We start from the raw sequence: 15,196 nt of genomic DNA, 5'->3' as shown, positions 1-15,196 counted from the left end.
TAACAAAGTCATAGCTACATATTCTTCTCTACATTTTTGTTTATTGAGACAAACTAATTAAAAGGCACAAACATAGGGCATATGTTTACATGGACATTATAACAAACATATACATTAAAAGTGTAGGAATGTGTTTCCTTTCTGCTAAACAGAAAGTTCCTAAGCTTTTATATATACAAAAGTTGTACAATTTGATGTCCTAAAGTACAAAAGATCATTTATAAAATTATTTTACACTAAGCTCTTTTTTTTTTTTTTTTGTTTTTGTTTTACTATGTAGTCCAAGCCCCTAGAACAGTTTCACGTAATGATACAGATACCTGTCACCTGAGCCAGCAGCCTGGCAGTCACTGCTTGTACTGACACGGCAGGGTAGAAACGGAAGCAGTCCATTTTGACTAGTCAGTCCTGCTAGCACTCTGTGAAAATGCGCACACGCTAATCTCCATAGCTTTCAACTTCATTAAGATAAAAACATCTCGACTGTAATTTTATTTTATTTTTTTAATGTAGAGTCTTGGGTTTAGGGTGGTTTTTTTTTTTTTTTTAAACAAAGTTTTAAAAACGTGAATATGTGACATGATAGTCTAAAAAGTATATCTGTTTCCCTAGATTTTGCTTTCTACTTTATGTACAGATAAACAGGTTAAGAAGTAAAAAGCACATGTAGCTTAAACATGTGTGACCATTTGTGGACAAGTTCTGGGCTGAATAGTTCAAACCATCACCCCAGAACTCCCACAAATTGATAGAAATGTGTTAACACAATAGAAGAATAACGTAAAAATGATGATGTTTGCAAATATTTACAAAGTTGAACAGATTTGCACAACACTTGATTAAGAAATAGGGGAGAAATTAAAAGACGCTCTCTGCTTGTCCTGGAGGGGCATCCTACCTAGTTAGTGGTTAGAATAAAAACTGTATACAATTTAATATAAGACAAAACTTCTAGTGAACAACTAACACGTCTGTCCCCTGCTGTAACACCAGCAGGCTCTGATTGGGAGGCAGAGGGCATAAAAATCATACCCAGTGCCTCCAGAATCTTCCAGCTTAAAGCAATATTTCTTAAGTTTCAAAGCACTCCTTTTGCTCCTAGATAAGAGTCCCATAGGGGTCTGACTGTTCAGAGACCATGTTTACATACATTTCGACTCCTCTTCTGTCAGCCATGGCTGTTTCTCACCAAACAATAACAGTTTTTTTTAAAAAAAATGTTGACTACAATGCTATATTCCCTTAGGGTAATATGTTGGGTAATATTTACATCTCCAAATATCAGGTCACAATCCCTATTATATGTTGAAGTTAGAATGATAAGTTATCATATGCTTTGCATATCAGAGCTGGTATCACCTTTCCCATAGGGAATGCTGCCTGAAATTATCATATTCCCAAAGGTAAAATGCATATTTTCTCCAAAATGCATTTTTTTTTTTCAATGACAACATTGTAATGCATTTACTCATAAAAAAAAAAAAAAAAACATCAACACAGACAAAGATTCTACACTAGCTCAGAAACAGTGGACTTAACGACTGGCAAGTTAAAATTAGCCATCCACCCTGTTAAAGAAACAGAGGGGTCTTTGCTAGTGTTTAGATTAAAATAATTTTCTAAGTTATAATTTGAGGGATAAAACATAAAACTGTTTTTTAATGACCTTTTTTTTTTTTTAAAAACTCTGGCAAGTAAGTATCTGCTCTAATTCAGCATCAGTCAGCTAAAAGGTAAAACTTACTTTAAATGAAGTGCTCCAGTGAAACTCAAGTTTGAACCATATGAGCCAAATCAACAGGGGAAGATGCTACTATGGTCTCTGATGGTGCATGTTGCCCCAGTGTCTTAGTCTGAATTTATTATTAACTAAAACAAAACAAAACAAAAAAAAACAGAACAAAACAAAACAAAAAACCAACAAAAAAAAACCCCAACCAAACAAAACCCAAAAAAGAACTGCTGGTAAGGATTCCATTTTAATCCTTTTTAATACTGTTTAGAAATTCTTTACCAGGGAGGAGACGTGGGCAAGGCCTGGGGCAGGAAAGGCATGCTCTCTACTGGTCTCATTGCTATATTTAACGGACCAGCTAACGTCATTGGTGTGGGGAGGTTCATGGGAGATGTTATAGTGACTGGATGCGCTATATTCACTGGAGCGGTTACTGGGGTAGGTAAATTGACTGGTGTGGTGAGCGTTAATGGAGATGTCATGGATAATGGACTTGTTATAGTTACAGGATGCCCTAGGTTCATCGGACTGGATATATTAACTGCACTTGATACATTTACTGGACTTCTCATGCTCATTGCAGCTGCCACTGTGACTGGGTTTGTGATAGTCCCAGAAGCCACAGAGGACGTTATATTGAATGGAGTAGTAAGAGTCACAGGCGTAGTAGCAGCAGTGGAGGTTTGGCACAAGTTAGCAGCTTCTAAAAATGAGACATAAAAAGACAAAAAGTTTTTAACACATAAAAAACCATGGACAAGATTTAAAAAAAAAAACAAGAACAAAAACCAAACAAGAACAGGTACAAATTCTGGAATAATTTTCTTTAGGAATTATTAGTAAGTTAAAACTGTTAACATTCTATAGCCTACAAGAAATACAAACTCTCATGCAGTTCATTTCAATTCAACATTTTTTTCCTGAGAAGTCAAGCGAGGTTGTCTTATAAAAAGGGTTTTGATGTTCATAAAAACAGTATCTTACAATCAAAAAAATCCTCCCAAGAGGAACATTATAAATAGAGGAGAGAGTGTACATACCGAATGGTACGTACTCTATAGCCTTCTCAAAGGTGAACTGACATTCTGTGAAGGTTTTAAAAAGTCATTATTAGGGACTGATAAGCAAAGCTCGTTTCAATATTTACCTGCTTATTTCAGTCTTAATTATTGCTACTAAATTGTTCCACTGATCACAGCACTTCTACTTAGCAGTTTTCAAGGCTACCCAGTCAGTACGTCTTTCAACCCCCATTATCTCCTCAGCTTTCACATAAGCTACAGCTCCACACCAAGTTGGTTTGTTTTGTGGGTTTTTGGGTTGTTTTGTTTTTTGGGTTGGTTTTTTTTTTTTTACTTTGTTTTGCAGTAAGCAGGAATGAAGTGCCGAACAAGGAAGACCCAGGAGGCCAGTGCCCGGCCCTGCTGCCGGTGGGCTCTAGCAGGGCTGGGCACTGGGGGAGCGGGCACCGGTGTCCGGGACGGCGGAGGGATCACTAGGCATCCATCAGCACCACCTGCCGGCTACCCATACTAGAAGGCTCCAAAAACAGAAGCGGGCTGGTGGACGCGGGTAAAGGGAAGGGATGACTGCTAGAGAAACCGACAAAAATATATTCTAGATCAACATTACGGCACTTCTAAGTCGTGTCTTATTCCACATTTGTAGGGTAGGACACCAAGCTCAGTCTACACCCACGTTTCAGGAGGTAAGCCAGGAGCAAAGAGTCCACTCTTGCCACTCGGGCAATACAAATGTACCAAGACAGAGTTAACTTTGAAAGCAACATTAGCCCCATTCAAGGGTTACTGTTGGTTCTTCAAAGTCCATATCTAGGAGGGGTGGAAAGGAAGGGAAAGAGTAAAAAAAAAAAAAAAACTGTGAAAATAAATCATATTAGACTAAAAAAAATCCCATCTAGTGTTGTAAAGCCAACGCAACTGGTGGCACTAGCACAGGAGAACCAGCATGGAAAGAGTAGCACATAGGCATGGCACTGACTGGTCTAGCTTCACCTTCCAAGCACAGTAATACGCAAAGACACATCCCACCCCGTTCCCCTTCCCCAATTAAGTTAAGCTAATATCATCAATCTGACAACACTTCTACCCACCCACCTCCCTCACCCACCATTCTGTCCCAAACCAGTTTCTGTTAAAGCATATTCAATAATCTCAATAAGAAAGGAAGGGAAGAGGGAACAAGACATAGGAGGGAACAAGCAGGACAAAAAAAATTCTCAAGAGATTTTCTAAATCTGACACCCATTTGCTTTATCTGCTTAGCGGTCTGATGATATTTAATGTTTCTGTTATCACTACATTTTAACATGAATAAGCTGTTTCTACACTGTCTGATCACAGAATTCAATTCAACTGGAATAACAATCAAGGCGAAAGGAGCTAGCAGCCTAATACACAAACAAGACCTAGAAAAGAAAAAAAGATTGAAGAAACTGAAAGGAAGTTCAGGAGAAAAGAAAAAAAAATAAGGTGAGTCAGAAACATTTATTACTAAAAACAGCTAGTGAAAAACAGTAAGTGGTCACTAAGAATTTCTCCTAAAACATGTAATCCACGAGAGTCACATGATAGGCATTGGAAATCAAACTGTTGTGAAAAGAATAAGCTAGCAGTAACGGGAGACTTTAAACTACTATACTCCTAACTAAATTGAAACAATCTATTCTTTACAAAGCTGACACACTGACCAACAATAGGAAGCTATTCAACTTCAATTACAGTAGCATAGGTATATGTAAGCTGTGAGCTAGCAATAATGAAAAGCACCATCACTTATTAGTTAATTTCGTAACAAAAAAAACCAACCAAGAGATAGGAGAGTAAGTTCTACGAGTTCTAGAAAACTTGATGCAAAGACAGTTACGTGATGATAAAGCAAACGGAATAAATTGGGAGAGGAAAGATGAAAGGGACACAGAAAGCACCCACATGCAAACTGATGATGATGCAACGACAGAGGGGGTTGTATGTGTGTATATATACATATATATATATATATGCACACAAGTTAACAACTGGTAAATATGCATAAACACAGCTAAAAACCACATGCAAGTCAAAAAAACACACTCTTGCCTTGGAGCGGACACAAACATCCCTTTGTAATTGATGACTGCTACGTACACATTCAAGCACAGAGACCAAAGGGAAGCAAGTAATGAGGAGTTCATTTCCAACAGCGTAATTTTGGTCATGTTATCCTCCTGCTAGTTTTTAGCTATTACTTCTAACATCGAGAATGAAACTTTCATGTAAGACATCCTTTCCTGACATCTTAAACTCCCTAGATAACTGTAAACTCCAGTATCTTATAAAGCCAAGACCATAAGTATTGTTTTGTTTTACCTTTCTTCCTTGCTTTGACGGCCTCTTCCCATAACCTCAGGGTCTCTACCTGCTTTCCGGGCCAACTTGTTACGTGTTGCTGCTGCTGCTGCTGCTGCTGCTGCTGCTGTTGTTGTTGTTGCTGTTGTTGTTGTTGCTGCTGCTGCTGCTGTTGTTGTTGCTGTTGTTGCTGCTGCTGCTGTTGCTGCTTCTGATTGCTGGTCTCTTCACTCATGCATGCTATGCCAATTAAGTAAGAACACAAATTCACCTTGAAAAGTTACTCTGTTTTCTGCTGAGATGACAAAGGCTTCTTCCATAAAGAGTGTGTGGAATCTCGCAGGATTCCAAGAGCAAAAATCACAGAGGTGCTTAAAAACATATAATTAATTCTGTGTTTTATAAAACTACTTTTCCAAGATCTAAAAAACAAACTGTACGTCAGGAACATCTGCTTTCACTGCCAAAAATGAAATTCCTTTCTGATTATTTTGTTTGTATTTTTAGGAAGAATGAAATAAAAGCCTATAACGAGTCTCTAGAATTCAAGCTGCTTAGCCGATTCTACTTTTTCTAAGCCTCAGCTCCAGTTTAAAAAAAAAAAAAAAAGCCTTTTTACTTTTTATTGCAAGTATGACTTAAAATTTTCAGTTTACCTTTACATCACAGAACAGCATGTTACTGCTCTCTGGCCACATTACAGCTCATCATTTCCACCTCTAACAACTGCTGTAAATGCCCCACGTGAACTGGCTTAGCACCACCGAACTGGCTTTGGAAGCCAGAGCTGTAACCCTATACCTTGAAAAATACTTCACATCCAAATTTCATCTTAAGCTCAACAATCAGGCATTTTAGACATTCCTGGTACCTTCAAATTATCCAGGAGTAACAGGGACTGAAAAGATGTAAATTAATACTGTTTAAAAGGCTTTAAGGACAAAGTTTCCGAAGACATTCCCTACTTCTCCCTCTTGATTCCTCTGAAAACCCATCTTGCATCACTAATCACGTAGGCTAACTTAAGTTACGGGTATCTTAGTAGGGAAGATTTGAAAGTCAAGTCTTCGTTTGCTTACTGGGCACTCTCAGGTGCGGGCTTCAGCACTTCCACAGAGTTTAAGACTAGAAGGAACTATTACAAACATCTCATTTGAAATCCTGCACACCACCAGTCAAATGCCATTAATGCCCAAAACATATCAGGGCTGGATTTAAATGCTTTTCTTGTCAGCTATTGCCAGAGGGAGGAATCATTGAGCCCCAGGGTCAAAGCTCAGAGAAAGCAGAGAAATCTTTCTCCTAATTTTGACGAGCTTTAAATGAGGCTTCAAACCTGAAACTCAGCAGATCTTAGCAGTTCTTAAATATTCTAAAATCTCCAGAATTATCTCTTGGACTTTTAGGCCTGTACAGTTCAGGAAGTAGCACTGTACTTAGAAGCTGAGAAAACCTGGGAACTCTTTTCTTCAAGAGATGGGTTGTTCTCACAAACGGCAGGGCATTCCTAAGGGATAAGAGCACAATCTAGCAGCAAACTAATTCCACATATGCCAATTTCTTGAGCTGAAGAAGATCCTGTTATCAAATATCTATTTTTAATAGGTGTGAATACCCAGCCTGATGGGTATGTTTTTGCATTTTAACGTAATCAAAGGCAATTCCCTTTGCAAACACATTGTTATTAGAAATGTTTTTAAAACGTTCACCTACTTTTATTGATGCCTTGTTTACAGGTATTACAGTTGATACTTTGGCTCTGCCCGTGTGTCTTTAAGTGGCTGGTGATATATGCTGCACTCAGAAGTTTACCACAGATATTACACGATACCTTTCCTTCATGGCGCACCATGTGTGTCCGCAGTCTGTCTTTGGTGGCAAAGGCAGCAGTGCACGTCTATATGAAGGACAACAGTTACACTTGAAGTGCAGACAGCATCATTACAATATGAATTACATGCCCACTGTAAGCCTATTTTACCTCGTAGGTGCAAACAGTATCCTAAGGGTATTGACAACCTTAAGTTTTACCTGTATTTATAGAGAAACCAAAATCAAACTACTAAACAGAGACTGAAAATGGAAGTTGGCTTCTGAGACAACTAGGACAAAAATCATACTCTGTACTACTTGAACTTTCTTAAAACAGGGAGTTGCATTACCTACCAAAACAAGAGGTAGGTTATAACAAAAACCTAGAACAGGCAAAGCTGTTTTTTAATAACAACTTTACTGCACAAATCTGAACTTGGTATCTGAAGTTGCTCAAGTACTTCTGTTCCCATCCAAATCAGAACAAGGAAACAAAACCTTTTTCTAACGCTATTTTTTTTTTACACAAGACTTTTACTTAATATGATGAGTCACTAAAACACCGGCTGGAACAAGCATAGATATTCCAAGCAAAACAGTTAACTGTTCAAGGGCGGTCACACTATTTCTCTTATACTCAGTCATCAACTTATGACAACTTGCTTTCACCTTCCAGCGAAATAACGGATCCAGAATCAACTATTCCAATCCATTTTAAATGGATATACTGAGAAACATATTTAACTTCAATATGCTGAGAAACACATTGCACACATTACTCCAGTAATCAGCACTGAGCTGAGGACGCTGTCACAATCCTACTACTAAGTTAAGCATACTGTAAAACAGTGCACCTATGTTGTTCTCCGAGAAAGCAAAAAGCCTCTAATCTTCCTAAAAAAGTAGCCACAGCATCCTTTTAAACTGCCTCTACACTTACATCAGAACTACAGTGCTGCTGGTATGTAAGGCGGATGCGACTTTACTCCTAAACTTGCTTTCCAAAGAGAAATCCAGGAGCAAATACAGTTCAGGAAGATTATTCACCTGAGATTCTAACGATACAATAACATATTGTTCTTAATAAATCATTTTAGCCCTTACTTGGCATTTGAAGGGTCTCTCTGTTGAGTGAACATGTTTAACGTGACAGCTTAAATGATCAGGCCTGCAAAAAAAAAGAGAGGAACAGAAAAGAAAATGCATACTGTTACAAATACATAGTAACGACACCTTGGCTAGCGGTGCTGAACACTGCGCTGATGACCCCTCGCAGCCCACATCCCTCTGCATGGCAAGAATAAATACGTTCCCCGTACCTACGCAGTGGCTTTCAGCTAGAGTAACACATAGTTACGCTGAGACCCAACCTGCAGTTTAAAACTTAACCGTGTTCTTCTCACACACCTGAAAACGGTACGTTTGGTCGTACCTTGTGTAAAGGTGACAGATCAACAGCTCTAAAGGTTGAAGTTTTCTCTGTTGCATGCACAGATATAAATACAGCCAGCAGCAATGCAAGCTCCCCCACAATGCTCTGTCAGTACGCCTCAACCTTGCTCCGAGGCAAGGAGACGGTTTCCCTGCCGTGCCCCATTCGGTCACTGACCTCGGCAAAGGCTGGTAAAGGGGCTCTGTGGTCACCACCAGTGACACAGACACGTGTCCTGCGGGACCTGGATGAGGTCGCAAAATCATTTCAAAACATTCTCATAAAAGAGCGACCACCACTTTTGGCCACTGCCAATCTGGCTCGGATCGAGACCCACGCCCTAGAGGTAAACAAGGCTCTTTATCCCCTCACCAATCTTCTAAGATGTCTGGTTCTCCTAGCCCCTCGCTATGATAGCTTAACCCTTCTTGGTTATGAAAAGCCAATACTTGAGCTCGCCTGGGATTTTCTACATGGTACCTCGAGAAGCCTTTTCCACAAACACCACAGGTGTATGGTTTCGTGATGCCACCTTCGTGAGACCTCACGTGGTAGGTCATGCGATCCTTTCTCTTGAAGCGCTGATTGCAAATTGGACATTCAAAGGGTTTTTCATCTGAGTGGGACAGCTTGTGCCGGTTGAGGTGGTAGACATCCCTGAAGGCCTTTCCGCACATCTCACAAGCGTGGTTCTTCTTAACGGGCTTGCTGGGCTTCTTCACCGTCTGAGTCACTGCCATAGCCGTTGCGCCGGCACTACTGCTGGGGTTGGTGGCTGAGGAAGACGTAGTGACTGTGGACAGGATGCCTGCGATAGTTGAAACCAATGAACTTCGGCTGTTGTCACCAGCGATGGTCGAGATAAGGGGCACCATTGTGGTGGGAGTTTTCTTTGGCCGTGACACTAACTTTATCCCTGTGTGGCAGGACTCGTGACGCCTCAAATGGTAGCTGTCCCTGAAAGCTTTGCTGCAGTAAGTGCACACAAAGGAGGTTTTAGGTTTTTCCTTTTTAATCCCAACAATAGCATCCTTTAATGTTTCTGGTGCAGGCTGAGGTTTCTGCGTTATTGGTAAGGGCAGAATCGGCTTCTGATCGGGTGGCTCAACAGCAGAGCTCAGGAGAGGCAACAAACTGTTCTGTGCTGCCTGCTGTTGGTGATGTGAGGCTTCGTGTGCCTAAAACCAAACATTCACACTTAAATTCTATTGATGGGTGCTCACTCTGACACGGTGAGAACATTTACAAACTACAGGAAAGCACATTTCTAGACCAAAAGCCATTGAAGGAACTGGAAAAGGTTACATAATTTTGGTTTTGGACAGGATAAACCGCTCGCGCTTTAAATGCATTCGCTGTGCAGATTCTGTGGTAAGTGTAGGAAGGCACACATCATAACAATCAAATAATTATTAAGTTTCCGGAGGGCAACACTTCTTATGGAAAACAACTAGGTGCTTGTCAGATCTTTTACTCACACAGCGTTTGATCTTTACATAACAGATAACTTGTTTTGCTAACGATCATATCAGATGCCACCTTGGGACTATCTTTGGAGCGTATGAATGTACTGATGGGAGTTGCAAAATAACGCCCCACCTTTGAGCCGAGCTTAGTGCACAGTGAGAATTAAACTGCAGCCACAGAGAGCCAGGATGCGATAAGGCGTCTTATTTAAACAACGTGTTCATACCAGTGTCTTAACACTGAAACCAAAGCAACTTGAATCAAGAGCTGTCTAAAGCCACATTTCTATATTTAGCAGGTTCCCGACGCATTTATACACTGACCACTGTGCTCTTTGCGCCTGGAAACTAATAAGAATAGCGACATGTTATTTTTCTCCTCGTCAGCAGCTACTTTGTGATAGGAAGAGAAGCTAATCGATAAGCACTGATAGACATTTAGAGATGCTGGAGAACACGGTTGGGAGGGGGGGCTGAAAAAAAAGACCTGAAAGCTCTTTTGAAACAGCCAATACCAACTGGCTGTGAACTGCAGAATCAGTGGGAGAAGCTAAAGGGAAGAGGCAGAGACCCCTCCACGAGCGTGCCACAGCAAGCACCGCTCAGCTGAGCTGCAGCCTGGGCCGCTACGGGCTGTTCTACACCGGGCTTGTCTTAGGCGCAGTTTATTCTAAGGCAGAAAACACTGTTGTTAAATCTCAGCCAGTCAGACTGGGACAAAACCCTAGCAGATACAATTGTAAAGTGGTTTAGAAACCACACAGACCAATTCAGCCTAATGGAGCATTAAATAAATCACTCTAGCACCTTAAGCCAGTTTAAGCGCATCTGTATTCAAGATGTGCCTCAGTCTGATCAGACCAGTTTTAAATCAGTCTCGTTATTAATGCAGCGTGCCAGGTCTGAAGCTGAGTTTGGGGAAACTTGCATTCCCATCAGATCAGTACTGCAGCCTTCCAGGACTCCTTCCCTACGGTTTCCTTCACAAAATAACACGTACTTCACTTCACGACTCGAGGCTGTGAGAGCTGTACAAAACGCTGTGCTGGCTTGCGACCCCCAACTCGTCTACTTTTAGGTTGGTTGAGGATGGACAGCTTTATGAAAAGCACTCAGTCTAATACTCTTCCTACGTGAATCCGTTTCAGCGCGTCCTTTGGAGAAGTCAGTATTTCTAGAAGCTCACTTTGGGAATTTTTCCTCAGTTGCATCCAAGCTCCGGCCGCTTTGCCGCTCCCGATCGCAGCAGCGACTACAGCCACCTCGCTGCAACTCTCCCTCGGCTGCAGGGGGGCTCCCGCCTCCCCCTGCCACCGCACAAGCCCTGCATCACTTTAGCCGCCCGTTTTTCAGGAGCACCATGCCGGTGATCTTTGGATAAAAGCCACCAGTGGACACAAACACTAACCCACGTGGGTACGAATACGTGCTCCCTAACACTCCAAGCCTATCCGACAGGAAAACAGTTCACGGGAGAAACCCCGGATTCAGTATGCTAACGGGAGACAAAACTTGTGGGAATCGCTAGGAGCCAGGCCAGCCCGTCTGGTTTTCTTTGCATTTCACATCTGTGCCGAAGCTTGGGATGCAACAGGTAAGCTGAGCATTGCCACACCGCGCCTGGCCACAGCGGCCACCTCAAACAACAGCCCAAGGGGCCGGTTTGCAGAAGCGCTTGCTGAAGAGTCGAATGCAGAACTCTCCTGGAGGCTACGCTGCTAAATCAGGGCACGGCACAAGCTCCAGCGTCTCCATTAAACTTTTGCCTGACTTCAGCGACAGTTGCGGATTTTCAAGCATTTATTTTCCGTGTTTTTAAAAAGCGATTGAGACATCTACATTGCATAAAAAGAATGAGTATGTACAATACATATTAAAAGTACAATATTAAGCAAGTTGTGTACTTAAATACAATTTTAATTTAAAAAAAATTCTGAAATGTGTTACAGCCAACTTTAAATAAGCATTAAACAATGTTGTTAAACTGCATCAGAAGACACTTAAGAGCACCTAAGGATAGCTCCAGTGATACAGTTTCAAAGGCAGAGCTAGCAGATCGGATAATAGAGAGCCCAAATCCTTTGGACAAGGTTCAAACTTAGGCAGTTTATGGATATTTTTAAGCCTTAAAGAATCGTCAGCACTTCGAGGTAATGATGCACTTATTTCCTACGGAACTGACAGAGACGGTGGACATAAAACAATGTATATTCATAGGGCTACAGGCTACGAAGCCGCTGCTTATATAAGTCTGCTTATCTTGGTTCCCAGATAGCCAGCGTTATTAGCAGCGCCGTCTTTCTAACAACCCCTCTTTGCAACAAGCAGTATTCCTCAGTTTCCAAGGGCTGCCTGCATTAAAGCCTTTTAAAAAAAGGATCAGGCAGTGGTTTTTTTTTTTTTTAACTGGCTGTTCGAGAAGGGAAGACAGCACCTGCTGCACGCCTCTCGCAAGTCATTTTTATTCAGGCACAGACCACGCTTTTACTTGACCTAGCATTAATGTCAAGTCAACATTTTTGCGATATTTTGATTGCCTGGGACAGGCTCTCGTGCAAAATACCCTCGCTCTATCACTAATTTTTTTCTTTCCTGGGGGGGCAGTAAACAAAAAAAAACCACCCTGTAATTCGTGACCCGGAGTGGTAGGATGTGGCATTGTGAACTTCCAATGCCAGAGGCTAAAATATTTTTGCGCTCCAGCCTTAATGTGAGAGCAACAAATTAGCATGAGTCATATCTTGAACACTCTGTTTGATGGATGATTCCTCCTCACATTAACAGATACAACTTTCACTTTCCGAGCAGATACTAAAAGTGGTTTTCAAAATATGCATTTCAGGGACTAATAATATCCAAACAAGAGCTGCTTATTCAGTCTCACAATTGTTTCTTTAAAAAGATACAATTCATCAAAATGCCACCTAAACACAATCAAACAACTTTATTTGGAAAGAGCAATTTACAGTCACATATCCCATTGCCAGCAAGACTAAAATTAAGACATTGCAACCTCCTCTAAAAACATTTTGCTAAAAATGACAACGTCGCACACCGCGTATTAAACTGTCCCTTAGAAATCCTGTCACAGCTGAAACGCACGCTCGGTAAAACTCCCCGCGCGAAGAACGAGCGTGTATATTCAGCCACTTGCATTCGTTATTTAACTTAATACCGGGGAGCGGGGCCGGGAGGGGCTTTTAAATCCATTTTTTTGTTACTAGTTTTAACTAATCAGCTGGATCTTGGCTAACACGCTGTTGGTGAGAACGGGAAGAGGAAAAACTAAAGTCACATCGGGAGTAGCTTAACAGTGCTTTCTGCTGGGTGCATTAGGATGCTCGCACCCTAAATCGGTGGGTTTAACAAAATGACTCAAGAAACAATATTCAGCATTTATTAAGCGGTCTTAAAGCTTTATTATTTGGGGCAAAAAGAAAAAAAAAAATCAGAGGAAAATTTCCACGTCACAGTTTTACGAAGATGCTTCCAAGTCGCACATAGCTAAGTACGTTAGGAGAGTGAACTGCTGACTCCTTAATTAAAAGCAGCAAAGCCTACTCCTAAATCAAAGTGTGACATCGCTATTTCAAAATACAGTACCCTTCAAAAAAATAAAGACGAGCAGCAAGAAGCTGGACACGTACTTGAAAGTATTACTTGGCATTTCTTACAGAGGTTGCTGCAATACCATATTGCCAGGCTACGCAGAATTTCCCCTCCAAAACTCTCATCCGTGAGCCCGGGAAGCAGAAAGGCGATAAAACAGCCCCAGCTCGGAGGGAGATGGCCCTAAACTAAGGAGGAGATGAACTTCTTAGCGTGAAGTTTCCTACGTGCGAATCACAACTGCCCACTAGAGTGAGAAATAATTCACCAGACCTCAGCCAAACTCGATGGCATCACCCGCGTTAATCACGAAAAGGCGGAAAACCCAGCGCCCAGCTCCCGGTACCGGCTCCCCGGAACATTCCCGGCGTGTTTTCGGAAGCAGAGCACCCGAGCAAGTGACTCATCCCTCGGTACTTGCAAGGGAATAATTTTTCCTCTCTAAAGGAATGGTGCTCGCTCTTGGCGGATTTATTCATTCAACTCAGGTTTTCAAACTCGTGTCACGGGTTGGGTTTGGGTTTAATTCCGAGGAGGACAGTGAGTAAGCGAGTGACCGCCGCTGGGAATGTCCAAAGAGGATTATTTTACCTTGAGAAAGGTGATGTGTGGGGCGCCTTTTTTTTTTTTTTTTTGGCTGCTGCTGCAATTACACATTTTATGTTTTCAAGCCCAAAAAGAGCAGGAGGCATCAGAAAACAATCCGGCGTGAAAGGGCTCGGCTCACAAAAGCCAGGGGAGGATTTTTTTTTTTTTAATTTTTTTTTTTTTGGTACACTGGATTTTCTTCGGAATTACATAAACAGCGGTGTTTTTAAGTCGGTCTTTCGCAGACAGAAGGGGGGAAAATTGTGACTCAGTTGGCAAAGGGAGGGGTTGCACGCTCCACCGTCCCTATTCCTCCCGATTACCGTTAGCATTTCGCCAGTTTTTACAGAAATCCGGCCCGCTCGCGTCCTATTTTAAAAGAAAACAAGCTCCCTCGTCACCCGGCCCCTGAGTCAGGCTGTTTAAAGAGGGATTAATTTATTCTCCCAGACACGGTGTTTGTTCCATCGGGGTTTTGTTAGAGCCCGGTGGAAGGTTGTTTTTTTGGTTTTTTTTTTTAATTTTTATTTTTGGCGGGGGGAGAGAAAAACAAACAAACAAAAAAAAAAAAACAAAAAAAGAAGAAGCGATTTCGGGTTTTTGGGGGGAAAAAATTTTTTTTAAAAATTTAAAATATAACCACTGCCCTCTTTCTTAAAAAAAAAAATAAAAAAAAATGCAAGGAAAAAGGTTGCGGGGCGGCGGCGGCGGAGCGCCGTGCGCGACCAGCTCGGGGGAGGCGGCGGGGAGAAAGTGCAGGAGGGAAAGGAGGGAAAAGAGCTGCCGGCGGCGCGGGGCCGGGGCAGCCGCTGCCCCGGGCGGGCCGGGCCGGGCCGGGCCGCGCCGCCGCCGCGGGCCGGGCCGGGGGAGGCGGGCGGGAGGCCGGGCGGCGGCGCTGACTGACAGCCCCGGCCTAGCGGGGAGCCCGGCGGGCGGCCGCCCGCCCGCGGCCGCTGAGGGGAGGGGGGGCGCGGGCAGCGCCGGCCGCCGCGGGGCCTCACCTGAAAGAGGAACGCGGTCCAGTTGGCCTCCATGGCGGGGGCGTCCCGGCCCTCGGCGGGCGGCGGCGGCGGCTCCGGCGGCGCGGTCCCCCCCTCCCTCCCCCGGGCCCCAGCTACATGGAGCCGACAACAAAGCGGCGGCGGCGGCGGCGGCTCAACATGGCAGCGCCGAGCGGCCGCTTCCGCTAACCTCCGGGCTGCACCAC

General features: G+C 42.8%; 1 protein-coding gene and 1 long non-coding RNA gene across 9 annotated transcripts in view; one reads left to right on the top strand and one right to left on the bottom strand.

The window, feature by feature from the left end:
- The window catches only part of LOC309598137, an 18,211-nt gene extending 4,780 nt beyond the window's left edge, over positions 1–13,431 (top strand). For 6 of the 7 annotated variants that reach the window (XR_014229965.1, XR_014229966.1, XR_014229967.1 and 3 more), the window contains exon 3: positions 3,104–5,038. This is a non-coding gene — a long non-coding RNA (uncharacterized lncRNA). Of the gene's footprint in view, positions 1–3,103; positions 5,039–10,940 lie in introns of those variants that run through there. The other variant, XR_014229964.1, reaches the window with a different exon arrangement.
- VEZF1 (vascular endothelial zinc finger 1) lies at positions 34–15,196 on the bottom strand. Of its 2 annotated transcripts, XM_082328339.1 has the most exons (7): positions 14,991–15,195; positions 8,807–9,504; positions 7,999–8,062; positions 6,796–6,979; positions 5,104–5,322; positions 2,776–2,820; positions 34–2,438 (listed from the first exon to the last, which is right to left on the bottom strand). In XM_082328339.1, the coding sequence occupies exons 1-7, from the start codon at positions 15,021–15,023 to the stop codon at positions 2,011–2,013; spliced, it is 1,671 nt and encodes a 556-aa protein (XP_082184465.1). In that variant the 5' UTR covers positions 15,024–15,195; the 3' UTR covers positions 34–2,010. The 2 variants fall into 2 exon arrangements, with proteins under 2 accessions (XP_082184465.1, XP_082184466.1); XM_082328340.1 differs by lacking the exon at positions 2,776–2,820 and having other exon boundaries at positions 14,991–15,196.

This window comes from Platalea leucorodia, assembly GCF_965183815.1.
Source record: "Platalea leucorodia genome assembly, chromosome: 16".
NCBI classification, from domain to species: Eukaryota; Metazoa; Chordata; class Aves; order Pelecaniformes; family Threskiornithidae; genus Platalea; species Platalea leucorodia.
The sequence above is the reverse complement of the archived record's forward strand: the minus strand, read 5'-3'. Positions and strand labels throughout refer to the sequence as shown.